The 23,917-nt window shown below is 59.4% G+C and overlaps 3 protein-coding genes across 10 annotated transcripts in view; 1 reads left to right on the top strand and 2 right to left on the bottom strand.

Annotated features, from left to right (window-relative positions):
* CHD5 (chromodomain helicase DNA binding protein 5) overlaps window positions 1-15,822 on the bottom strand; it is a 34,770-nt gene extending 18,948 nt beyond the window's left edge. For 3 of the 7 annotated variants that reach the window (XR_009964020.1, XR_009964022.1, XM_062614519.1), the window contains exons 1-21: window positions 15,688-15,809; window positions 14,877-15,004; window positions 11,812-11,988; window positions 11,381-11,499; window positions 10,635-10,870; window positions 10,426-10,550; window positions 8,667-8,790; window positions 6,829-6,995; window positions 6,532-6,750; window positions 6,202-6,411; window positions 5,911-6,122; window positions 4,372-4,503; window positions 3,832-3,940; window positions 3,359-3,550; window positions 3,070-3,270; window positions 2,578-2,715; window positions 2,043-2,164; window positions 1,341-1,514; window positions 850-991; window positions 543-674; window positions 48-165 (exon numbers count right to left, since the gene is read on the bottom strand). Coding sequence is in view for 5 of the 7 variants with exons in the window: in XM_062614519.1 (XP_062470503.1) it covers window positions 48-165; window positions 543-674; window positions 850-991; window positions 1,341-1,514; window positions 2,043-2,164; window positions 2,578-2,715; window positions 3,070-3,270; window positions 3,359-3,550; window positions 3,832-3,940; window positions 4,372-4,503; window positions 5,911-6,122; window positions 6,202-6,411; window positions 6,532-6,750; window positions 6,829-6,995; window positions 8,667-8,790; window positions 10,426-10,550; window positions 10,635-10,870; window positions 11,381-11,499; window positions 11,812-11,988; window positions 14,877-15,004; window positions 15,688-15,751 (3,241 nt within the window). In the remaining 2 variants the exon portion in view is untranslated. Of the gene's footprint in view, window positions 1-47; window positions 166-542; window positions 675-849; window positions 992-1,340; window positions 1,515-2,042; window positions 2,165-2,577; window positions 2,716-3,069; window positions 3,271-3,358; window positions 3,551-3,831; window positions 3,941-4,371; window positions 4,504-5,910; window positions 6,123-6,201; window positions 6,412-6,531; window positions 6,751-6,828; window positions 6,996-7,189; window positions 7,264-8,666; window positions 8,791-10,425; window positions 10,551-10,634; window positions 10,871-11,380; window positions 11,500-11,811; window positions 11,989-14,876; window positions 15,005-15,687 lie in introns of those variants that run through there. The other 4 variants (XM_062614518.1, XM_062614520.1, XM_062614522.1 and 1 more) reach the window with 4 other exon arrangements.
* A 109-nt stretch (window positions 15,823-15,931) lies between these two features.
* Window positions 15,932-18,372, bottom strand: RPL22 (ribosomal protein L22). The gene is made up of 4 exons (XM_062614534.1): window positions 18,226-18,372; window positions 17,626-17,730; window positions 16,882-17,006; window positions 15,932-16,163 (listed from the first exon to the last, which is right to left on the bottom strand). The coding sequence occupies exons 1-4, from the start codon at window positions 18,235-18,237 to the stop codon at window positions 16,019-16,021; spliced, it is 387 nt and encodes a 128-aa protein (XP_062470518.1). The 5' UTR covers window positions 18,238-18,372; the 3' UTR covers window positions 15,932-16,018.
* Window positions 18,373-18,968: 596 nt separating this feature from the next.
* On the top strand, window positions 18,969-23,636 carry RNF207 (ring finger protein 207). 2 transcript variants are annotated; one of them, XM_062614489.1, is made up of 18 exons: window positions 18,969-19,087; window positions 19,587-19,777; window positions 19,872-20,004; window positions 20,085-20,229; window positions 20,303-20,384; window positions 20,456-20,531; window positions 20,619-20,744; window positions 20,831-20,877; window positions 21,005-21,077; window positions 21,148-21,216; window positions 21,293-21,361; window positions 21,432-21,553; window positions 22,323-22,512; window positions 22,589-22,774; window positions 22,852-22,903; window positions 22,977-23,094; window positions 23,172-23,252; window positions 23,336-23,636. In XM_062614489.1, exons 2-18 carry the CDS (start codon window positions 19,587-19,589, stop codon window positions 23,454-23,456), a joined length of 1,881 nt encoding a protein of 626 aa, XP_062470473.1. In that variant the 5' UTR covers window positions 18,969-19,087; the 3' UTR covers window positions 23,457-23,636. The 2 variants fall into 2 exon arrangements, with proteins under 2 accessions (XP_062470473.1, XP_062470472.1); XM_062614488.1 differs by having other exon boundaries at window positions 20,978-21,077.
* Window positions 23,637-23,917: the final 281 nt, after the last annotated feature.

The following is a 23,917-nucleotide window of genomic DNA, read 5'->3' as shown; positions in this document are numbered from 1 at the left end:
TGAACCCACCCCACGTCCTCCCTTCAGACAGGCAGAAGCACAAGTACCGTTAAACCTGTCTATGGCCTCCTGACGCAGGCCGCCGGTGATGCCCCCGTCGATCCGCTCGTACTTGTAGCCTTCGTACTCCAGGAAATCCTCCAGCAGGTCCAGCATCTTCGTCATCTGCAGGGCAAGGAGACCCTGGCATGAGCGGCTCCGTGTGGCCTGGCTCCCTGCCACCCCCAGCAGCCCAGAGGCCAAGGTGATGGCAGCACCACCACCACCACCAGAGTACGGCCAACAGGAAGCTGCCCACAGAGTGACACTCGTGTCTCATCCTTTACAAGCAGCTTTGCCAGCAGGAGGGAATTGGGTCTGAACTGCCCTCCCCAAAGGCAGCGCTGTTACTGTTATCTCCTCTTGATCCATAGGTGACAGGGGTTTGAAACATCACTGTTGCCACCAGCTCTTCCCACTATCTCCATCCACTCCAAATCCTCATACAGAACAAGAAAAACCCTTTAAAAATGTATTTATGGTTACTCTTTCCCCACGCTCACCTGGGAGAAGATCAGGACTCTGTGACCCCCATCCCGTAACTTCTTCAGCATCTTCTGGAGCAGCATCAGTTTGCCAGAAGATTTGACCAAAGAATTCCCGTCGTAGGATCCATTGGGCAGAACCGGGGCTTCCTAAAAGGCATCCTGGTCAGCCTCTCCAAGGACAACCCGCAGAGAAATTCATGTGCATTCCAAAGGCAAAATCCTGGGCTCGCAGACCCACACCATTAACCAAAGCAAGATCATGGACACAGCCCCCAACACAATGCTCAGAACCACATCCACGGTGCGCGCAGAGCGGACGTACCACCGCCGCCACAGGGAAGAGGTAGGGGTGATTACAGCACTTCTTCAGGTCCATCATGATGTTGAGCAGTGAGACCTGGTTCCCACCGCCCTTAGAATTCAGGGCTTCAAAATTCCTCGTCAGGATGAATTTGTAGTACTTCCTGCAGGAACAGGGAGGGGAGGGACATCCCTGTAACCCAGCCAGGCCTGGGACTGCCATAAACAGGGCAGCTCCAAGCTAAAACCGACTGGAGCAGCTTGCTCCAAGCCCCTGTGTCCAACCTGGCCTTGAGCACTGCCAGGGATGGGGCAGCCACAGCTTCTCTGGGATTCCCTGCAGCCCCTTCAGGCACTGCAGCTGCTCTCAGGTCTCCCCTTTAGGAGCCTTCTCTTTTCCAGGCTGACCCAGCCCAGCTCTCTCAGCCTGGCTCCAGAGCAGAGCTGCTCCAGCCCTCGCAGCACCTTCATTCCATTCAGCAGCCCCCCAGGAGCTGCACTGGGGTTACTCACTTCTGCATCTGGCTCAGCTCCACTCTCACGATGAGCTCCGTCTTGGCTGGCATGTTCTTGAACACGTCTGCCTTGAGGCGCCGCAGCATGTGGGGACCCAGCAGGTCGTGGAGCTTTTTGATCTGGTCCTCCTTGGAGATGTCTGCAAACTCCTCCAGGAAGCCCTCCAGGTTACTGTGAAAGCAGCCAGAACCACAGTGCTGAGCGATAACGGGACACGGGAGAGCACAGACACCTCATTAGGACTTAGAAACAAGGGCAGAGCTCTCATGGCAAAGAACAACACTCCTGTAACTGTATCCAAGCAGGGCAAAAGCCAAACCAAGGAGCTGTGCTGCTGGCCGAGGGCGAAGTCACACTAAATGCACTAATGTGAGGTCTGACAAGTTCCCCAAAGCACCTCTGCCTGCCCAGAAAGGGAAGAAAAGGCAGGGTTTAGCTCCTCACCCACAAAGCTCCTGACTGATGGCAAGGCAATAGTCACCAACAGGACCCAAAAGCAGAAGTCCACAGGATTAACTTTGGGGTCACATTAAATGCATGTGCAGCTTCAGTGCAGGTTGGGAGCACTGGCACATCAGGAATGGGATCCAGCTTCTCTTTCCCAAACAGGAGTCCTGGGAAACCTCTGCTGAGTAACCCCAACAGGAGATGGGGTCTCACCACTCACCCTCTTTGGAGCAGGGAACTAAAGCAACTCACTTAAACCTCTCGGGAGTCAGGAAATTAAGCAGATGGAAGAGCTCTTCCAAGTTGTTCTGCAGCGGGGTCCCGGTGAGCAGCAGTTTGTAATCGATCTTGTAGCTGTTTAATACTCTGAAGAACTGGGAAAAGAAAGGAGGTGAAGGAGCTCTGAGGAGCTGGTTGCTCATGTGGGGACTCTGCAGACTGTGCACACGGAGACTCAGCAGTGCCCTCTGACACAGGGAGGCACGCCACAGCTCCCATGTCCTCCTCCAAGCCATCCCCGGAGAGCACAGGCAGCAATCCTGAATGTCCCTGGTCACCCCATCTGCCTCCTGCACTGGGGACTGTGTGATGGCCCCAGGGGCTGGAGGCTGCCTTAACCCCAGGGAAAGGAAGGAGAAGGGTCAATTCCCTTCCATGACAGCCCATCAAAGCCCCGTCAGGCAGACACCCAGGCTGCTGTCCCTTCTCAGCTAAAGGATATTTAATGCCAGGGGATGTTAAAGGGAGCAAATCCACCAAAAGGCAGCTCCAAATGCCTGTTACCTACTTTGGACTGGTTGTTCTTCAGCCTGTGTGCTTCATCCACCACCAGGCAGGCCCACTCTATAGAGCCCAGCACCGCCTGGTCAATAGTGATCAGCTCATAGGAGGTGAGCAGGACATGGAACTTGATCTGTGCTTCCTTCTGGAGGAGCAGAGGGAGAGAAAAGCCAGGATAAGGGAGGAGGGAATGGGACAGCCTCCACCTTCACTGCATGGGATCCAAGGAGAAACAGGTCAAGGCACGAGCTGTGCCAGCAGAAAATCAACACCCATCTGAATATTAGAACCGAGCAGGGCACTACAGGCACAAATAAGGGTCTGGCAGAATCTTTACAGCTCATCACAAATCTCCTACATGTGTAAGAACACCAGCCTCCCTCTTTGGGAAAGGGCTGGGTCAGGACCTAACCAGCCTCCCTCTCTGGGTCTAATTCCACTCCGTCCCCTTCTTACTGCTGGCCAAAGCTGCTGGGTAGGGCACAGACTTGGCTCCCACCTTCATTCTGAAGACCTTCTTCCCACTGCGGATGGCATTGTCTTCGAAGGAAAACTCATTCTCCCGGATGACCGACCGGCTTTCCTTGTCCCCCGTGTAAGTCACAACATAGAAGTCGGGTGCCCACATCTCAAACTCACGCTCCCAGTTGATGATGGTGGAGAGAGGGGCACTGACCAGATACGGCCCTTTCGAGTGGCCCTGCTCGGGAACACAAAGTCCAAGCTGTTCTCTCCCCATACGAAGCAGCTCTCGGCCTCCTTGGGGACCCATTTGATGCTCCACTCACCTCCTTATACAGGGAGTACAAGAACACAATAGTCTGCACGGTCTTCCCCAGCCCCATCTCATCAGCCAGGATTGTATCTGTCCCTTGGGCCCAAGAAAACCTCAGCCAGTTCAGCCCTTCCAGCTGGTAAGGATGGAGCGTGCCGCCCGTGCTGTCGATGTACCACGGCTGCTTGTCGAACTTCACCGTAGGCTGGAAAGGACAAGACACACCACAGAGCAGTGAGAACCAGCTCCCATTCCTTTCTCAGTGGCCAGGCACATCCCTCTTCAGCCTTGTGTCACCCAACAGCCCCAGAAGAGACACAGATATGGTCCCAGCACAGCACAGCCCTCGGGCTCCTCATAGCAAAGCTACCCCAGAGCTTTGGATGAAAGAAACCAGGAACTAGAGGAGACCAACGTAACAGGACAGGGCCCAGGCTGACCTCCCTCTCCCATGCCGTTGTGTTGCCCCTTGCCATTCTCACTCACATCCACGAGAGGTGTTTCTGGAGGCTTTTCCAGCTTCTCCTCTTTCAGCTTTTTCCCTTTCTTGTTCAGCTTCTTCAGAGGGCGCGTGTCCTCCCCCAGCATCAGCTCCCTGCAACGGGAAGAGGCAGGCAGGTTTCCTCTCCCAGCTCCCAAACACAGGGATAGAAATGCCTCAAACTCCACTGCCCCTCTCCCCACGGGAGCCGTCCTGGCCCAGCTAGCACAGGCACACATGGCATCTAGTCCTTCCCCTCGCAACATTATCCAAAATGAAGAACAGCAATTGCATCAGATTACTGTGGCTTCCCCCCAAAACAGAGAGGCAGCAGCACCTTGGAGCTGCTCTCAAGTGCAGAGGGACCATGGGGAGCACAGGCTGGAGAAGAGCAGCCCTGGAAAGGCCTTCCAGGAGGACTGGCTTCCCAAAAGCACTCGGCCACTGCAAAGGGGCCCTGTGAGCGATGCCAGCACGTCCCAAACCATCCCTCACCCCTCACAGGCTGTCCTGGCTCTGCCCGGGCTGTGGATCCACCCTGGTACCTGTGGTTCCAGTAGAGGTGTTTGAGGTTCTCATAGTAGGGGATGTCGATCTCGTCGATCTCCCACGTGCACTGGTCGTAGGGCAGGTCCTTCCACTTGATCAGGTAATGGACATCTCCCTTTTTATCAAAGCTGTAACACAGGGCACAGGAAGTTCATCAGTGAACTGAGAGCCCCGGGAAGCAGCTATCCGCAGCCTGCTGCCACAGAACTCCCCTGCCTCCACCTGCAGACCTTGGCATCCAAGCACAGGCAGGAAAACATGAAGCAAGTATCCACCTTTCCATCAGACACGCCTGTTAATCTGCTGCAGGTGTTAACTGCTGAGCTTTAAAGGCTGCTCATCCCTTCCGCTGACCAACCCCATGTTCCGCCTTTACCAGGACTGGATGGATGCCAGCGCTCACCCTCTTCCTCCTGCAGCATTCACTGCTATGTGAAGTTTTGCTTCGTGAATAAACACACCACCGAGCCTGACTATATGCCCACAGGGAAAAAAGCCTTTGAGTGCTGAGCAGACAATGCAAAGCTCACATGAACATTACCCAGCAGCTTTATTTATTCTCTGCCAAGCTGCCTTGGAGCCACTTGAAATTTCAAGTTGCCACTTGAAATGGAGAACTCCAACAAAAAAAAGGAGTCTCTAGCTGCTCCGTGGAAAACCAAACCATCTGCACGGCACATTTCACATGCAGGAAATTCCTTCCACAGAAAAGAAATGCAAATGTCAAGGCTCCATAAGGGAGTCAGGCACCTGCTCAAGCTCCTTTATCCTGAGCACTACCGGGGCGAGAAGTGGGAATAATGCTCCTTTCTGGTAAGTGCTGTACCCAAATCCCTCATCCTTGATGGGAGTGTGGAGGAGCTGCGTGGTTCCTGAGAGGAACAAATCACCGACACGGAATCAGGCTGTGGTCCAAAGCAGTGTCAGGGAGCAGCAGCACCCACAGGGCACGACTGATGGAAGCCAAGCCCATCACCGGGCTGCAGCAGAAAGCTATGGAGTGATTGAGCTGTAACAGGGACTCAATGACCTGGGAAGAGTGGAACAACTCCGTGCGTCCCCCTTTGGGATAAGTCACTGTATTTTGTAACGTGCAACATAGCAGAAGTGAAAACAGGCAGGCATTCATCCACTTCTGGCCTTGGCTTTGCCTTGGGAACAAACCTCTGAGGCAACAGAGACCTCAAAACGCGCCAGCAGCTGAAATTCCACCAGCCTGAGCTTTTGGCTTTGGCCAAGGACAATCTGAACCCCTCCAGCCCCAGGGGAGAACAGAAACCCTGCAGGAGGCAGTCCCAAAGGCCCAGCGAACCATGCAAACCATCAGCGTGAGTGCTGAGAACGAAGAGACACCCGCAGAGAGGACAAACGCGCTGCTCCAAGCGTCATCTGCGCAACTGTAGGCACTCACCGTTGTGGTCCCCCTCCTGGCTTGCAACAGCATCACCGAGTGCCAGCACTACGAGGGGCTCTGGCACCCTGGCACACACCTCCCCATGGCCCATCCACACTTCCCCCCGCACACAGCCCCTCACCTGTGGTTCAGGATGCGGTGGATCATCATCCACTCGGGCTTGATGCCGTAGCGGTAGAACCGCTCCTCCATCTTGGCGTAATGGGGGTCCTTGTTCTTCCTCTTCTCCCTCTGGCTGTCCTCGTCCCCAGAGCCGTAGTCGAAGGCCGGCGGCTCGTCCATGTCGTTCTTCCGTTGGTAGTTGCGGTACATCACGGTGTGGTACAGCTCCAGCTGCAGGAGGAGGGAGCCGCGCTCAGCCGCCAGGGCAGCGAGCAGGGCAGGGGCACCACGATGACACCAACGCTCTCACCTGCAGCTCCTTGACCCAGGAGCAGTGCCAATAGGAGAGTCCTGCCCACTTCACAAAGAACTCGCGCTCCGGGATCCCCCCCAGCACCTTCGGCACGGGCAGAGGCAGCTCCGTGCCCGGGTTGGGCAGCACGGGCGGCAGCGGCACGGCCGGTGGCTCCTTCCAGGCCCAGTGCAGGATGCGTTGGACTTTGCCCTTCAAGGGAGGGCACTGGGGATAGAGAAAGCAAAGGGCCAAGAGCACAGTTTGAGGTGAGTCCCTGGTGCAAGGGGCAGTGGTGGCTGGGTGGGTGCGGGAGCAGGGATGGGGCAGGCACGCTGTGACACTCACTGTGCAGCGCGGGCAGAGCCATTCCCCGTTTGGTATCTCCGGCAGCGGCGGGTTCAGGCAGTGCAGGTGGTAGGAGGACGGGCAGGTATCGCAGCACAGCAGCTCCCCTCCATCCTTGCACACCCGGCAGAACTCCATGTGGTCATCCTCCTCCTCCTCACCGCCTTCCTCTTCCTCCTCCTCCTCCTCCTTCGGCTCCCACTGGATGCCCTCCTTCTCCTGGGGGAGCACAACCAGTGTAACGCTGAGGGCTCCCACAACCTGCCCGCCCCCTCCCATGGGCCTGACCCCACTCACACAATGGGGGCAGCTCCACTTGCCCTCGGGGGCCTTCTCCAGCTCAGGATCCAGGCACACGAGGTGGTAGGCACGGGGACACGTGTCACACAGGATGATCTCCCCTCCCTGCTGGCACACCTCGCAGTAGTCCTGGTGGTCTGTCTCATAGCCGTCCCCTTCTTCCACTGCAAGCAAGGACAGGCACACGGTCAGAGGGATCGGGAGCTGCTTTTATCCCAGAGGGAATGGGACACTTGCTCCTCTACGATACAGGCAAGGAAATAAGGAAAGCGCTTCGCCTCGGACCCCTCCTGTTACATCCCCCTACCTCTCTGTCCCTCAGCACCACAGTTCATCTTTGCACACAGCATCATCTCACCTCTGTCTCTCTTTCTCTCTCCACACTGTATCATCCTTTGGTTCCTTCAGGCTCTCAATGGAGAATGCCAGAACCTGGAGAGGTTGCAAGGGAGGCCAGTCAGAGAAACCTCCCCAGGCACCAGCGCCACCAACTGCAAACGCACCATGCACGGGTGACACGGCCGAGGAGGACAACTCCTCTCCCGGGACTACTCTGCCCTTCCTTGGTGCTCACTGCCAGAGGCAGGAGCTCTCTCAACTCAGCACGGACGGCAAAAGGGGGGAACAAGGCCTTGCAGTGCCACCAAAGCTCATCTTAATGCCGGCTCTGCCACAAACTCCCAGCACTGACCTCCAGCCTTCCACTCCACCGACACGCAGCGGGAGCTGCCGGGCTCCGGCACAAGGGCAACGAGCCAGAAGGAGAAGCAGCAATGCTCTTCATATGAAACACAGAGCCAGCCCGGCCTCACCACCTGAGGGGGACCCTGGCCAGCATCACACGCTCACCGTCCACCAGCCCAGAAGCTCCCTTTCCACTTCTCAGAAAGAAAAACCCATCGGCAAAGCTAAGAGGCCCCAGGACGCGCCTGGATCCGAAGCATCTCATCCCGAACAAGGACGCAAGGCAGAAAGGCAGCACGTCCTCCGTGGGGAGCCAGGAAGAGCAGCACCGGGCCCGGCGGCACTTGGAGCAGGGCTCGGAGCAGCACAGCACAGGGGAGCTGCTCTCAACAGCAGCACAGGGATGGAGGTGCCAGGGCGCAGAATGCACCCACAGCCTTCCCAAGGGAAGGGGGGAAGGAAGACGGACACAAACGTGGCCACACAGCCGCTGTGAGACCCAACAGATGCTTTCCACCACTGTTCACGTGCCTCCCTATTCCTACATCAACACCACAGATCCACCAAAGCCTCCTGCCCAGCTGCACATCTCACACAGACAAGAAGTCCCCTGACTGATTGCTTCTTCACCCACAGCCCATCCTGCTCCACCGGGAGCTTGCCACAAGCCATGTCCCTCCAGGGGCTGCTCCTCAGAAGATCACTTCCCTGGAAGCCCTATAAATCCCTGCTAGAGAACAAATCCTGGTGGGGTCACACGTGCAGGTAGGTACCCGCTGCCTGTGAGGCAGCCCTGGTGCCCAGAGCGCAGGCAGGGGGCTAAGCTGTGAGCAGGCAGCGAGACGGGACAGGGCAGCAGATCCTTTCCAGAGGGAAAGCCAACTGGATCAATGGAAAAGCCCTGCCACCAGGCAGCTCCGCCACCACCAGCACCGCAGGGAGGGCCAGCACCCCATGGCAGGATCCGCTCACTGCCTCCTGGCAGGCACAAGCCCACTGACACCAGGGAAGCGCCTCATACAAAGCACACAGAGACAAGCGCAAGCACACTGAGCCAGTGCCAGACACAGCCCAGGGCTGCAGAGGCCAGGAAAGCACCAGCTGAAGAGGGAAGCCCAAACAGAAAGAACAGAGTACAAAGGATGGCCTACTCCTCTTTTTCTTTCTCCTCCTCTTCCCTTTCTTCCCCAGGCCCGCCGAGCACTCGGAGCGCACTGAGGAGCTGTTGATGCTGGCACTGTCGAAGTCGGATTCCTCCCGTTCCTCCTCTTCACTCTGTAGAGGGAGAAACCAAAGCATGGGCAGCCCAAGTGCGTCCCAGGAACACCGCTCCACAGCCCAACAAACCCAGCACCCACCTAAACCCCATGGGATCACTGAGCAGTGGCCCAGCTCCTTGGGGCACCCTCTCTTCCTCAGGAATAGACCTGCCAGAGCAGCAGGGTGGTGGCAGGGTGGGTGCCACCCCAACAGGCTGGGCTCATGGGAATGGTCCATGAGGCATTAAGAAGCAGGGAAGGCTCCTCTGTCAGATCCCAGGCAGGCAGTCAGTAAATGGAGGTCTGGACTATCTCTACAGCCCAAAGGCACAGCACAGGGACAGCTCATGCAGTTCACAGCATCAAGGTGCACTCACTCAGAGCACATTTAAAATACATAAATCAATGTGCCAAGTGCCTGCTCAGCCCCCCTGACAAGAGGTGGGCTCTGGGTTTCCTGCAGCCCACCATCCCCACTCACACGGTGCAGCCAGTCAGGCACGTTGGGTAAGGCTCAGCATCTCCCAGCACTGTTGTGCTGCAAGAGCTCTCTGCTGCAACCACACTGTGCTGGGTGCAGACACCCAAAACAGGCATGGGGGGGACAACTGCTACTCCCAGCCTTGCACAGTTGGGGTAGAACTTCTGTCCCTCTCCCAACACTCATTTCAGCTTGTGTCAGCCTGTTTGTGCATGTGCACAAGGGGATTCACGCTTGAACTTCCTTCTAGTGTGGGAGTTGTTAGGCAGGCCCAGCATCCAACAGCATCAGAACACAACAACACACCTGGGTTCTTATTCTGGAGACTTAGGCATGCAAATCCCTGATGTGCACACTGCTAATCGGGTACGTAGTGCTCCAGCTGCAGGAGCAAGCCCAGCTCTTTGTAGCTTTCAGAAAGGCAAATGCACTGATCAAGAGTGTACCCAGAGACAGGATGAACTTTCCATGCTGGGTGACTGAACACCTGCAGCAGCAAGTGGCTGCCTCTCATCGCTCCTCTCGCTTCAGCCTCTGACGCACAAAATGACTTACAGACAGATTGTGTTACATGAAATGCAGCTATAGAGCCAGTGATCTCCAATAACGATGAGCTAATGGGCTTTTGATCAACAGCATTATCAAGATCTACAAGAGTCCCACCCCTAGTCAATAATTATTTGTGAGATTTATTCCTTAAAAAGCTCTGCTATTTAAAACACACCCGGCAGTGGTGTGCTGACAGGAGCACAGCACCCAAACTGCAGCACCGGCTGCTGCTGTGCTCTCACTTGGAAGCTCTGGCAGCCCTGGGCTGTGCTGTGGGATGGCAATGCTGCCCAAGGGCAGCTTCACTCATGTAATTAAAGCATATGATAATTCCCTCTGACAGAGGGTTCAGCTGGAGTGCAAGCCCTGAAGAATCCTCTTGCAAACCAGGTCTGAAGTGGTGGCACCACCAACCTCACCACTGGAAGTAAATGTGGTGATTGGGTTTAGCAGAAATTGTGCCCAGACACAGCATCTTTACAGACCTGAGCCTGGACACAGCTCCCTGCCAAAGGCGTGAACAAAGGTGCTGTGACACCCCTATGCAAGGGAAGCTTCTAGGGCAAGGCTTGTCCTGGCATTTCCCTGCCACATCCCACCCCGGGGACCCCGCACACTCACAGAGGAGCCCTTTTTCCTTTTGCTGGGGATTCCTCCAAACCGGAATTTCAAGCCTGCCATCTTTTTCCCCTTCCCCTTTTTCTTTCCATCTTTGGAGCCCTTGATTTTCTTCTTCACACCTGGACCTGGAGAAGCAGAAGACTCATTTGGTACCCTGCAAACCCCCACATCACCCCCACCCCAACCTGCCCTCCACGGCTGGCACCTACCCTTGCCCTCCTTGGTCTTTGCCTTCCTGATGACGGGGGGCAAGGCTGGTGGGGGGCTGGCAGGGAGCGGCGGGGCCACAGTGACAGTCTCCACAGCTGCAGCAATGGCCGCGGCCGCCGCGGCTGCTGAGCTGCCCTTGAACGGGTTGTTGGCGCTGAACTCTCGCCACTTGGCACCCAGCACCGTCATCATCTTGGACATGGGGATCTTGGGGTTCTTCTTGGCGATCAGAGGCCTGGAGGGCAGGGGGAGAACCGTGCGGTAACAGAAACGCTCTGTGCGTGTCCGCTCCTGTTTGTTGTGCGCTGGTGCTGCAGCCCAAGAACCAGGCATGTCCATCGAGCATGTTGATGTGGCCCACCAGGAGCAGCGGAAATCACAGCACATACACAAAAGGAGGCACACCTCAGCTTCTTCAGAGACCCCAGAATACCTGTGGTGGTTTGAACAGCTCACTGTCCCCACACAAATCCATCACTGATGCTCAGGTTTAATGATGCTCATTAAACTTTTCAAACAGGTACACACAACAAAAGGGGTTTGGAGAGAGGGAGACACAAATATTTCAGCTGTTTTCCAGTCAAACCTGCAACTAAAATGGGACCCTGAGGACCAAGTCAGGTGGGGAGAAGCAACAAGGAGCTTGTAGTGCACAGCTGACCTCAGAACCTCACCCGCTTGGCTGAGCAACACTCAAGCCTCAGCTGAGACACAGGAGGCCCCATCCAGACCTATGGTTCCCTACCTGAGGAACTGGCTGAAAGCCTTGTAGTTAGTCAGGGTATGGTAATCATCTTCTGAGAAGATGTAATCTACGTCGTCGAGGCCCCATTCTTCCATCAGCTGAGCTGAGCTCTTGGGCTCCTGCAGATTTAGAGAAGATCATTAACTAAACGCCTGCAGCTCTGCAGATGAGCGACACGAGGCCGGGTCTGTCACATGCTGTGTATCAAACGCTCTCCCCAGTCAGTCACACGCAGGGATTTGTTTCTGGGATTTCACAACTTGCCAAACCCAGGGCAAACACACCAGGGCCATGCTTGATGCCACGAGAACTTATCCACCAGCACAAGGAGACTGGACAGAAAACATGGCTGGGCTCTGAGCCAGGTAACCCACAGGGATCCGGCTGCACCCTGAGGTCTCACACTCAGTACCAGCCTGGGAGGAAGGTACCTTTAGACTTCCATCCTCATCATCTTCCTCTTCATCCTTCTTCTTCCGTTTTGGCTTTTTCTCCTTCTTGTCCTTCAGTTTTTTCTTCTTCTTTTTGTTGGGGGAATAATCACTCCCTTCACTCTCGGATTTCTCCTCAATCTCCTCTTCATTGTCTGACATTTCATCATTGCTCCCCTAAAAAGGAAAGTGACACTGGAGAAAGAGCAGGCCCTGTCCCCCCCTCCACTCTCTTCCAACACCCCCCCCAACTAGCACAAAGCAAGTGCTGTCACCAGCCAAAGCCAATGCTCCCTTGAATAACCCCGCCATTACACTGGGCAAACCAGCACAAAAATCAGATTTGGGAACAGGAAGAAGCACCTGCCCATGGGAGACACAGGCAGAAGGAAAACCTTAGATCATCTGGAACCATTTCTCCAGGGCAATTGTGTGAAGCCTCATCCTCTGCCCCAGGTCCCCACCTGCAAATAGAGCCACATTCCCACTCTCCATACTGGGAGCACTACAAACACATCTGCTCACACCGGGCAAGCCATGCCTTAAGGAAGCACTGGGAACAAGAAGAGACAGTCATGCCACACAGATAGAACTGTGTTGTGGAAAAGCTCATCTAAGCCAAGGTATATGGGAATGGAGCCTTTATGCTTTTGCCTCAAGACTTGTTCACTGAGGGGGACAAGAAAAGCAATGCTGAGTCACAGCCATGCCGCTGGATGCCAGCTCTGCCTCCACACTGTAACATGCTCCTCTGGAAGTGCCCAGTCACTGCAATATCACAGGGTCCCAGTACTGCTCTGTTCAGTGGCCGTATGAACAGAAAACCAGAGGAGAGCAGGCCAAGGAAGAGGATATGTGTGTTAAAAATAGCGATGTAGTAAATCAAATCTGCTAAAAGATCCTAAATAGTCAGGTGGGCAACACTTTAGCAACACTTCTGATTGATATAGCACAGGTAACATATAATGTCCTGTCCTGTGTTTGCTTATAGTTTTATGTGAATAAGGTTGCAGACTTCAAGTGCAGTGTGAAAGGGTGAGAAACTGAAGGCCAGGAAGAGAAGGTCTCTTTGCTCACGTGCAATCTCTAAGCTCACAGACGGATGTGGTGCTCAGGTTTTGCTTTGTTGCTGTTTTGCTTTCCCTCGCAGCTGGACACTCCATGCTGCAGCAGAGCTGTGTGACCACAGGAGGATTCCAGCTGCCACATGAGCCAAAGAGCTTTGGTGGATGCACAGAGAGGCTGGCAATGGGTGCTAAAGCAGAGCAAGTTGAAAGGAGGCCATGGGGAATCTCCCGTCTCCAGTGAGACTCGGCCACAGCAGCCCCAGCAGGAAGGTGAGAAGATGCTGGAAGCCTGGTGGGTGCTTCTGCTGCCCGCAGGCAGGAGGGACCGCGCTCAGACAGCGACAGAGCCGGGGCAGGACCATGGACAGCGCCCGCTCAGCACCGCGGACAGCCCCGGCCGCCCGCCCGCACCCCCGGCGTGGGCACAGCCCGAGCCCCGGGCTCGGCACGGTTGTAATTTGGCAGGGTAATTGGTTGCCATGGTAACTGCTGCAGTACGGGCTGAAATCCCCCCTCTCCGCTCCCTCATCTCCCCACGCCGAGGTTCAAACCCCGGCTTCACACAGGATTCACTGGGGTTTCAGCACCGGTTCCCGCCAGCGTCACCGCAAACCCAGCGAGTCCCACTGCCGCCGGCGCACACCACTCCTGCCCCTCGCTCCAGTGGCCACGCCGCATGGGAACACAGGGCACCAGCCCATCGTGGTGCAGGCACTGGCACCGCATCGCAGCTCGTACCTCACTCCCACCCTCCTCTAGCGCGGGGCAAGGCCACTGACCCCACAAACCTCCTGAGGAGTCGCTCAGGAAAAGGAAGCCTCACTCGAGGTCCCCCAACCTTTCATCTCCTTGTCCAAACAGCAGCCTGGGTGCTGCTGAGTGCCTCCTAACTGCTTCCCACTGGCTTTGCTGGACAAGGGCACAGTCTCCATAGGCAGGGCCAAGGTCAGTCAACGCTGCCCACAAAAGGCAATTAAAGCACACTCAATGTTCAGCCTGCTGGCTCCTCCCCACCCCAATAAGGCAGCAGTCAGACTCTGCACGAGCTGCACAGGCTGCAGGGCTCAGGCAGGCTGGCACTGCCAGAAAATGAACAGAGGGGAAATTACCATGGGGGGGGGGTATTTTATTCCCAACCCCCCCCTTGCAGAAAAGCAGCATAGAAAAATGCACCCAACAATGGAGGCAGCACAGGGAGGCAGAGGGCCTGAGCCAGCTTTGTGTGCTCTCTGCAGAAAGAGAACATCATCGCCCATCACCATGGCCACCAAGGGAAAAAAGCTTCCTCGGGGCCAGGACTCCTGGAAGGGGTTGCAGGTAACGCCACGCAGGCAGAATGACAGTGGCAAAAACACCTCAAGGCACTGCCTCATCCAATCAATGTTTCCACAGGTCCCTTGGGGAGTGGCTGGAGATCAGCATCGCTGAGCCCTGCTTTGGCAAGGGAAGGGTGGGGGCACCTCTTCTTGTGCAAGGAGGGACTTCTCCCCAAGCTCAGCATCACAAGGAAGGAAAAGGGCTGAGGGACCTCCCTCCCAACACTAACTCAGCAGAGCAGCAGCCAGCCCTGCTCTGGGACCACATTGATCCCAACCTTAGAACCAGAGGGCGAACCCTGCACAGCCTCAGGAAGGATCCTCCAGGACACACCGCCTCAGCTTTGTTTTCCCATGGAAGACCCAACAGCCATTCCACATCCAAGAAACCCCAACACCGCCTTCCTTGCAAAACGCCCTGGATGAGGATGGCCAACAATCCCTGCCTCAGCTGCACCCTCAGTGATGTGGTTTGCATCCCACCTCCTCAAAACACCAGACCCAGGCACTGCATTGGCACAGGGTGTGCCAGAAGGATTGACTGTCCATCCCCAGAGGTGACAGCAAGGAGGTGCCATTGCAGTGTGTGCCCAAGGGCCTCAACACACAGGGATGGATGGTACCATCGCTCATGGAGCAGCCTCCAGCCCACAGCCAGGGCATCTCCCCATTGCAGCGTTACCTCCTTCTTCCGCCGTTTGGTTTTGGCAGTTTTGCCATCCTTCAGTTTCTTGGGTTTCTTTTTCTTCTGCACGACTTGCTCTTCTGCAAAGAACTCCTCCAGTCCTTCCAGCACCCCATCGTCTTCTTCTGGGGACAAAAGGGACAGCTCACGCGGCTGGACCGCATGGGGACACCATGTTCATCTTCCCACTGGGACAGCAGCTTGGGGCCATGGCATGGAGCTCCACGGCCTCTCCTGGAGACCCTCACACCCAGGAGCTGCCCCAGTGCTGGGCTTTTACCTTTCAGGTCTCCAAGCCCATTAAGGTGGATGCAACGGGAGGTGTGGCCATGGTCACACACCGCTCTGCTGTGGCTCCAGGCTCAGGGAGCACCATGGGCACCTGGCCAGGGCAGAGGTGCCTATTCCAACGTGTGCTCCCACCTTCTCACCACCTCCAAACCCAGCCTGCCCATTCCCGGCCACCCATGGCTGCCTGCAGTGCCAACACCAATGCTTCTATTGGGTATTTCTACCCTTACACATGAGCAACACCCGCGGGCGCCCGCAGACGTCTCTGCCCCCTTTCTCAGCTCCAAACCATGCCCCCGGCGCTCCAACAAGGAGCTCCGTGCCTCCGGAGAAGCGGCTTTGGACCGGACCCGGCGCCCCGGAGCACCCGCATCACCGCGAGGGGAAGCCGCAGCGGCCGGAGCCGCCCTGGCAGCGGAACACGCCGCGACCACCGCCCGCTCGGGAGGCGCGGGGATGCCAGTGCTAAACCGGAGGGGGGAAGCGCAAGGACCGGACAAACCCCGCCGCCGCCTACCCGAGACATCGTCCTCGTTCTCCGCGTCCTCCGGCAGCTCCCGGCCGGGCGCCGGGCCCCGCATGGCGGGCGGCGGCACCGGCCCCGCGGCCCCTCCGCGCCAAGATGGCGGTGGCGCGCCACGCCCTCCCCGTGACGCACCTCCCATGGCCACGCCCCCCCACACCCCCCCCCAGCCCCTCCCGTTTCCGAAAAGCCCCGAACGGTCCCGAGTCAGCCCGAGGAGCCTGGAATGAGCCGCCGGTGCCGCCGCCGATCGCGGGCAGCGACATCGCTCCCCGCCGTTTATTGCAGGCAAGCTGTAACTGTACAAAAAGGGCCACAACGAGGCTCAATCCTCCTCCTCCTCCTCTTCCTCGTCCTGGTTGATCTGGAAATAGCGGAGCTCGTAGCTCTCCTTGCTGTTGGCCACCACGCGCAGCCAGTCACGGAGGTTGTTCTTCTTCAGGTACTTCTTGGTCAGGTATTTCAGGTACCTGCAGGGAGACGATGGGTGAACGCCGCTGTGTGACACCCACACCTCCACAAAGAAGCTGGTTTTGGGGGTGCTTCCCACCACCACCGCTTTCAGGAACACCAATCCCTTCTCCCATGGGCCTCCACTGGAGCAACGTGTCCCATCGGGCACAGCAAGGCTGCAGCCAGGAAACAACACAGGTAACCATGCCTCTGCCATATAAAGCCTCAGCCCTCATAGGCTGATCCACAGTGCCATACCCCGACCCCACCAGCTCCACACATCGTGGCGAATCATGGCTGAGGGTTGCCAGGACGTGCCAGGCGTGGCACCAACAAGCAACAACAACAACGGGTGAAACATGGATGCTTACAGAGCTCCGGCTGCCTCCCCCCGCCTCCATGGATGTGGCAAAAACCACATTTGCCAAGGCCAACCAAAGGAACGGCAGTTATGAGAAGCTGGTGGAGGGCAGCAGCCCAGCAAGGGCACTGACACGGGAGTGAAGAGCTCGGCTGCAGATCAACCTGAACCCCAAACTTCATCTTTCCACTGCACCACTGCCAGTCTCTTCCCCTCAAAGAGCAGTGACCAAACTGAGCATCACGGAGCATTTAACGAGGAGGCCTGGCATGACTCCTGCACCAAGAAGCCTCTTCTCTACAAGCCCTGCTGCTAGTCAGGCTCCTCTCTCCACACTGGCAGCCGCAGGACACGGGGCAGCCCTGTCGCCTCACCTCTTTGAGAAGGGAACCTCCGACGTGACCGTGATCTTGCTCTTGCTCCTCTCGATGGTCACCACGCCCCCGCCCAGGTTCCCTGCTTTGCCATTCACCTTGATCCTTTCCTGCAGGAACTGCTCCTGCAAGAGGCACACAGCACTGAGCCAGGACCAACCAGCTCCCACCAGACAAGGCCTCCCCTGCTGCCTCATGCCCGAGCTTTAGATTTTTCTTAGAGCTGGGGAAGAGACCCACGTTATGCCCAGAGGAAGTGGAAGAAAGCTGCTTTCCCACAAGCCAGGAAGCTGTGAGCCCGTCAGTGCCCCCCACACCTAACCCAGCCACCCCACTCAAATCATGAGGTTCTCAAGTCCAAATGCACCACATGAGCAGGACAAGGACACGTTTCCTGCCTAACAAGGGGAGAGCCAGCCAAGCAGCAGCTGGGCTCGGATCCTCCAAGGACACCCCAGACACAGCTTGAACGAAATCAGGCTGAAACAGCCTCACCATTCCCCACAGTGTAACGGAACACTGGCCCCACAAGGGACAAGCAGCGCTGCGGTGCCGCAGGTAGGGAAGGCGCTGGCATTTTAACTACAAAGTGTTTAAACACAACCATGAACCCCCAGCCCCCCTGCTCTGCCGGGTGCTTCCCAGTGGCACAGGCTTTTACGCTGCACCGTGGCAAGGGGCAGAAGGAGAGCTGGGGGGGGCCGCACTGGCAGCGCACCGATGGGAGCGGAGCCCCACACTCACAAAGTTGGCGGCGTCCATGATGCCGTCCTCCACCGGGTGGGTGCAGTCCAGTGTGAACTTCAGCACCTGCTTCTTTTTTTTGCCGCCTTTCGCTGCGGGCTTCTTCTGCAGCGGAGGAAAGAAAGAGCCGTGAGGGATGGGAGAAGGCAATGGGGAACAGAGAGGGGAATGGGCCAAGGACTATGAGAATGGGCAGGGGGCCGGGCCAGGGGGCCACAAGCCCAGAGCAGGGGAAACAGGAACGGGCCGGGGGCTGGATGAGGGACAACGGGAACGGGCCGGGGGCCACACTGGGGGCAACGGGGTGAGGCCGAGCTCCGGTTGGTATCAACGGGGCCGAGCTCGGAGCCAGGCTGGGGACAACGGGAATGGGCCGGACAGGGGCAACGGGAAGGGGCCGCGCTCCGGGCTGGTGGCAGCGGGCCCGGGCCATGGCGGAGCGGGGAGAACGGAGGGCCCCGCGGTGCAAGCCGGCGCTCGGCGGAGGCCTAGGCCCAGGCCCAGCTCCAGGCGCTGCCCCGTGGCGCGGGGCCGGTGGGGACGGCCCGGAGCAGGGCTCTCGGCGGGCGCGGGGCCGGGCGCGGGGCCGCAGACACTCACCACAGGCGCCATGGCGGCTGCAGCGCAGGGGCAGAAAGGGAGCGCCGCGCAGCGCGCACGCGCGGAAACCCCCGCGGGCGCTCACAGAGCATGCGCCGGCAGCCGGGCCGCGCGCCGAGCCCCTCAGCCGAGCGCTGAGGCCGTCGATGGCGCTTCCGGGCCATCCCACGCGCGCCGCTCTACTGCTCCGGTCAGCAACTAGTGCTGCCTGAGCGGGTGCGGCCGGGCGCCGTGCGCGGAGAAGGGGCGGGGCTTACGGAAATGGGCGTGTCGCTCGTGTGTAAGGGGCGGGGCTTGCGCATAAGAGGCGGGGCTTTGGAAACGGCGCGCCTCCGGTGGCGGGGCTCAACCCGGCGGGGCCCGATCCTCACCGCAGCATGGGGTGCACCGGGAGGGGGGGGCTCCATCAGCCCGCGGGGACCAGGGCGTTGAGCCCCGGGCACGGCCCATGAGAGCAGCCCAGGGCGCTGTGCTGCAGGTGGGGGTGACCCAGTGCCCGTGGGGCGCACGTGTAACTGCGCCCCAAACACCCCCCAACGGGTGCTGCCCACCCCGAAGTGCGCCGTCCCCGCTTGGAGTCCTCACCAGGCCGCATGGGTGCCCATGTCCCTGTGGGTACCGATGTCCCCCCAGCCCTGGTGCCGCACAGTCCCGTGTCCCCCATCCCTGCTCCCCGCTCACAGTCCCTGCCGCAGGCACCGAGGAGCACGCAGGGGCTATTTTTGGGCTGTGGCGCGGTGGCGGTGCCAGGGGCCCCACGTCACGGGGACGGCGAGGCCCTGCTGCCCCGGCCCCGTTCTCATTCCAGCCGGAGCGCGGGGAGCAGCAGCACGGCCGATCCCCCGGCTGCAGACAGGGAGAGGTAAAGCTTTTGCCCAGCCACGGTGCCCCAGTGCTGGGACAGGGACTCCCCAGTGTGCGGGGCTGGGCTACGAGGGCAGGGGATGCCCCATTGCAGGGGATGCTCCCTCCTGGGGGACACCCCCCCCCCACTATCCCGGGGTATGCTCTTACTGCAGGGGACACCCCATCCCAGGGGATGCTTCTGTTATGGAGACACCCTATCCTAGGGGACACCCATCCCAGGGGATGCTCTTACCCTAGGGTCACCCACACTGGGGGACACCCCATCGCAGGGCATGCTCCTGACATGGGGTCACCCATGCTGGGGTGACCCCACTGCATGGACCACCTCACCCATGGTGCTGGGGCAAGGGGCGCGTTTGGGGCAGCCTCGTGCCATGCAGCTCATAATCTAAAAATAGGCACCAGCTCACAGGCCCTGCAGGGAAGGATTTGCCTTTGCCGCGGTGCCGTGTGGGGCTCAGGGGGTGACACGGGGCCCTCTCTCTGCCCCACAGATGTCCGGAGGCATTTTCTCCCCACTGGGGACCTGCTTGGAGCTGGAGAAGGCCAATTGCCACCCGCTGGTCTGCCTGCTCTGCCATGAGCCCTACCAGCACCCCTGCCTGCTCGACTGCTACCACAACTTCTGTGCCAGCTGCCTGCGGGGCCGCGCCAGTGACGGCCGCCTGCGCTGCCCCCTCTGTGGGTACGGGATGGACCCTGCCATGGGGGGACAGCAGGACCCCCATCGCTGCCCCTGCCCTGCGCAGGTGTCCCCATCCCAATCCCCATCCCCACAGGCACCCCTCAGTGGTGAGGGGGGGCACGGGGCTGCCCCCCGTGGACCGGCTCCTGCAGTTCCTGGTGGACAGCTCTGCCGACGGTGAGGAGGATGTGCAATGTGCCAACTGCGACCGGCGCTGCACCAAGGCGGTGAGGGCAGCGGGGCGGGCAGGGGGGGTACAGGGGACTCGCAATGGGGCCGTGTGTGCCAGCAGCATCCCCTCTTACAGGAGCTGGACACCATGTACTTCTGCAACACGTGCGGGCAGCCCCTGTGCGCGCCGTGCCGCGAGGAGACGCATCGTGCCAAGATGTTTGCTCGCCACGAGATCGTCTCCCTCTCCAAGCGCACCAAAGACATCCACAAGAAGTGCCGTGAGTGCCACGCCGCGCTGTGCCACGCTGCACCGTGCCGTGCCAGCCTGCCCAATGGCCCCATCCCTTGCAGCACTGCACGAGGAGCCCTACATCATGTTCTCCACAGAGAAGAAGTCCATGCTCTGCATCAACTGCTTCAGGGACATGCAGGGGTGAGCAGCCCCGGCCCCACGGCCACCCCTGTGCCCCTTCCTGGTCCATATCCTGACTCCTGTGCCCACAGGGAGAGCCGTGCGCACTGCATCGACATCGAGACAGCATACATGCAGGGCTGCCAGCGCCTGGACCAGGCGGTGATGGTGGGCACTGGCAATGGATCCGGGGGGTGAAACAGGGGGGCATGGTGCTGCCTGCAGTGCCACAGACACCCCATTGCCCCCTGCCAGGCTGTGAAGGAGCTGCAGACCTCCACTCGTGAGGCCATCGTCCTCCTCAAGGCCATGATCGAGGAGGTGCGCAACAGCGCCAGCGAGGAGGAGGCAGCCATCAACTCCCTCTTCGGCCGCATGCAGGTGCGAGGCCATGCACCCATGGGTGCCCAATGCACGTGGGCATGGTGGGGTGTCCATGGGACGTGGGGTGTCCGTGCTGTTTGCAGGAGCAGCTCTCCGAGAGGAAGAAGGCGCTCCTGAAAGCTGTGCAGAGGTGAGGGGCCATGGGCTGAGCGTCGTTCCTAGGGGTGTCCCTCACCCCCAGCGTGTGTTGGGGTGCCCTGGGGCCGGATGCTCCCTGGTCCCCCATAAAGGCTGGGCCGTGCCCTGCTCTGCTGCAGCCAGCACGAGGAGAAGGAGAAGGCGTTCAAGGAGCAGCTCGCCCACCTCGCCTCGCTGCTGCCCACCCTGCAGGTAGGGCCCTGGGGTGGGCAGGGAGGCCCCTGCCCCATGGATCACTGTGATCACTCCTCCCTTTGCACAGGTCCATCTGGTGACCTGCTCCGCGTTCCTGAGCTCCGCCAACAAAGCCGAGTTCCTGGACCTGGGCTATGTGAGTGGTGGCATCACCACGGGGAGGGCAGAGCACCCTATGGCAGCGCCGGGCTCACCACACCGCTGCCTTCCAGCAACTGATGGAGAGGCTGCAGAGGATCGTGAAGCTGCCGCATCGCCTGCGGCCGGCGCAGACCAGCAAGGTAGAGCCCTGCCGTGGCCGAGCCCCTGCCCATGGGCACCGCAGCCACGCTCACCCCGTCTCACCCCCAGATCAACAGCGAGTACCGCGCGGAGTTCGCCCGCTGCCTGGAGCCGCTGCTGATGCTCAGCCCTCGCCGCTCCATGGTGGGCAGCACCAGCGGCATCGGCCCCGGCATCACCGGCACCAACATGTGAGGCGCTGGGAGCGCATCCTGCAGCGTGCCCCCCGTGCCCTTGAGCCGGTGACCTGGGTGCGATGGGGACACCGCAGCTGCGCTGATGAACGACAGGCGTGGGGGCTTCAAGTGACACTTCTGGGAAGCGGGCGGACGGGCAGGGGGGCCCCGGAGCTGCTCCCGCGGCGCCGCAGCCTCTGTGCCCGCCACTATTTTTAATCAGAATTCCAGGGAAGCGCCTGCCCGTTCCTCGCCCGGGATATATTTAGGCCCGTTGATGTCACGGCAGCACCGGCGCTGCCAGGCACAACCGGCCCGAGGGGACAAACAGGCGCTGGCACCCCATGGGGACCGCTCCTTGCCCCCAGCCGGGCTCGGTGCCGTGGGGTGGCTGAGCTCCTGGGGGCTGCACGGTAGGAGCGGTGGTGTGGGGCAGCAGGGATGGGGCAGTGGGAGCATGGGGAGGCTGCGGAATGGGGGGAAGAGAGGGGCCAGGAGATACCCATGATGACAGAGAGAGCTGCATCCTTCCCTTTAGAAACCAGAGCGTGCCGAGCTCTGCCATGCCTCTGAAGCCATGGGCACCGGGAGAGCAGCCCATGGGAAGCTGACTTTAGGGTGGCTCAAGGCGACCCTGTGTGCTCGGGGAGGGATGTGTGGGGCTGCCGTGTCCCCAGGCACACTGGGGTCGAGGGGCTATGGGCTGAGCTGGTAACACAGCCCCCAGCACCTTGCCCTGGCTGCTGCCCTTGTGCAGCACCCCACTGGCACCCTCTCCATGCAGGCTTTCCGGCGGCCAATGCTCCAAGACCCTCATGGTGCCCAGCTGCCCCACTGACGGCGATAAGATGTCCACGGGCCCCCTGGTGCGGAAGCCGACGATGCACCGGTACATCAGCACCAAGGTCCTGCTGGCTGAGGGGCGCGAGACCCCCTTCGCCGAGCACTGCCGCAACTACGAGAACACCTACCGGGTACGGAGCGCGGGGCGGGCACGGCGGGACGGGGCGGGACGGTGCCGGTGATGTCGGGGTGATGCCGGCCCCGCAGATGCTGCAGACGGAGATCCAGGGCCTGAAGGACCAGGTTCAGGAGCTGCACCGTGACCTCACCAAGCACCACTCGCTCATCAAGACGGAGATCATGAGCGAGATCCTGCAGAAGTCGCTGCAGATGGACGTGCAGATCGCTGCTCACTACTCCGCGGTGGAGATGATGCGCAGCGTCTTCGAGGAGGTACGGCCGGCGCGTCCCGGAGCAGGGTCCCTGTGGGCTGTACCACGGCGTTCCACCAGGCTCCCTCTGCCTTCCAGGTCTGGGAGGAGACGTACCAACGGGTGGCCAACGAGCAGGAGATCTATGAAGGTACCAGTGATGCTGCTCCCCTTGTGCCCCCTCTGGGTTGGGGCCGTGGCCACAGCAGCTCCTCTCGCCCCAGCCCAGCTCCATGACCTGCTGCAGCTGCGGCAGGAGAACAACTGCCTGACCACCATCACCAAGCAGATCGCGCCCTACGTCCGCTCCATCGCCAAGGTGAAGGAGCGGCTGGAGCCCAGGTGAGGGGCACGGGGAGGGGATTGTGGGGCCGGTGTTGGGGGGGACACACACATGGCTCACACCCATCCCAATGCAGGCTGCAGGAGCCCCGGGAGCCCAAGGAGGAAACAGCACAGATGCTGCTCAAGATGTGTGAGGACAGCGAAGCAGCACCAAGGTGGGTGACCGAAAGCGCTTGGGTGTTGAATCCCCCCATCCCTTTCTCAGCCGGACCCTGCCGAGGCACCTTCCCCTCCGCAGGGATCCCTCGCCCGGCAGCAGGGAGGGGGCTCCGGCCAGCGCCGAGGGGGGCTCCCCAAAAAGCAAAGATTGCATCAGGGGCCAGCAGGAAAGCAGTGCCCGGACAGAGCCTGCGCCATAGAGCCCAGCACTGAGCGCATGGAGCTGCTTTGTGCCATGAGCAAGGGAAGCGCAGCCCGGGCACAGCATCTGCAGCACACCAGGAACCTGCCCTGGGGAGACTGTCTTGGTCTGAAGACTTCAATGTCTTGATGCTGTCCCTCTTGTGTGTTACAAGGGAAATAAAAGGGCGCAAAGCACAGGGTCTGCTTGGTTCTGCGGCTCCGGGCACAGCTGGGGGCTGCCATGCAAACATGGGAGGGAAAAACCCCAATCCCTGGTGCAGGACAGGGGCAGGAGCTTGGCCCAGGCTTGGAAGCATCCCGTCACCCAGCACCGGAGCAAAACAATCCTGTGGTCTGTGCATCAGTGCTACTGACAGCATCCCAATGAGCAGGGGTAGGAGGGGATCTCTTACTGCAGCTTGTCCTGCAGCTTTGGCCACCGTCCCCGTGCCTGCTGAGCTCCTGAGCTTCACCTTAA

Source organism: Pezoporus occidentalis, unplaced genomic scaffold, assembly GCF_034315485.1.
Source record: "Pezoporus occidentalis ecotype Australia unplaced genomic scaffold, CSIRO_AGI_Poc_V1 ctg176, whole genome shotgun sequence".
NCBI classification, from domain to species: Eukaryota; Metazoa; Chordata; class Aves; order Psittaciformes; family Psittacidae; genus Pezoporus; species Pezoporus occidentalis.
This window is presented reverse-complemented; position numbering and strand designations above follow the sequence as displayed.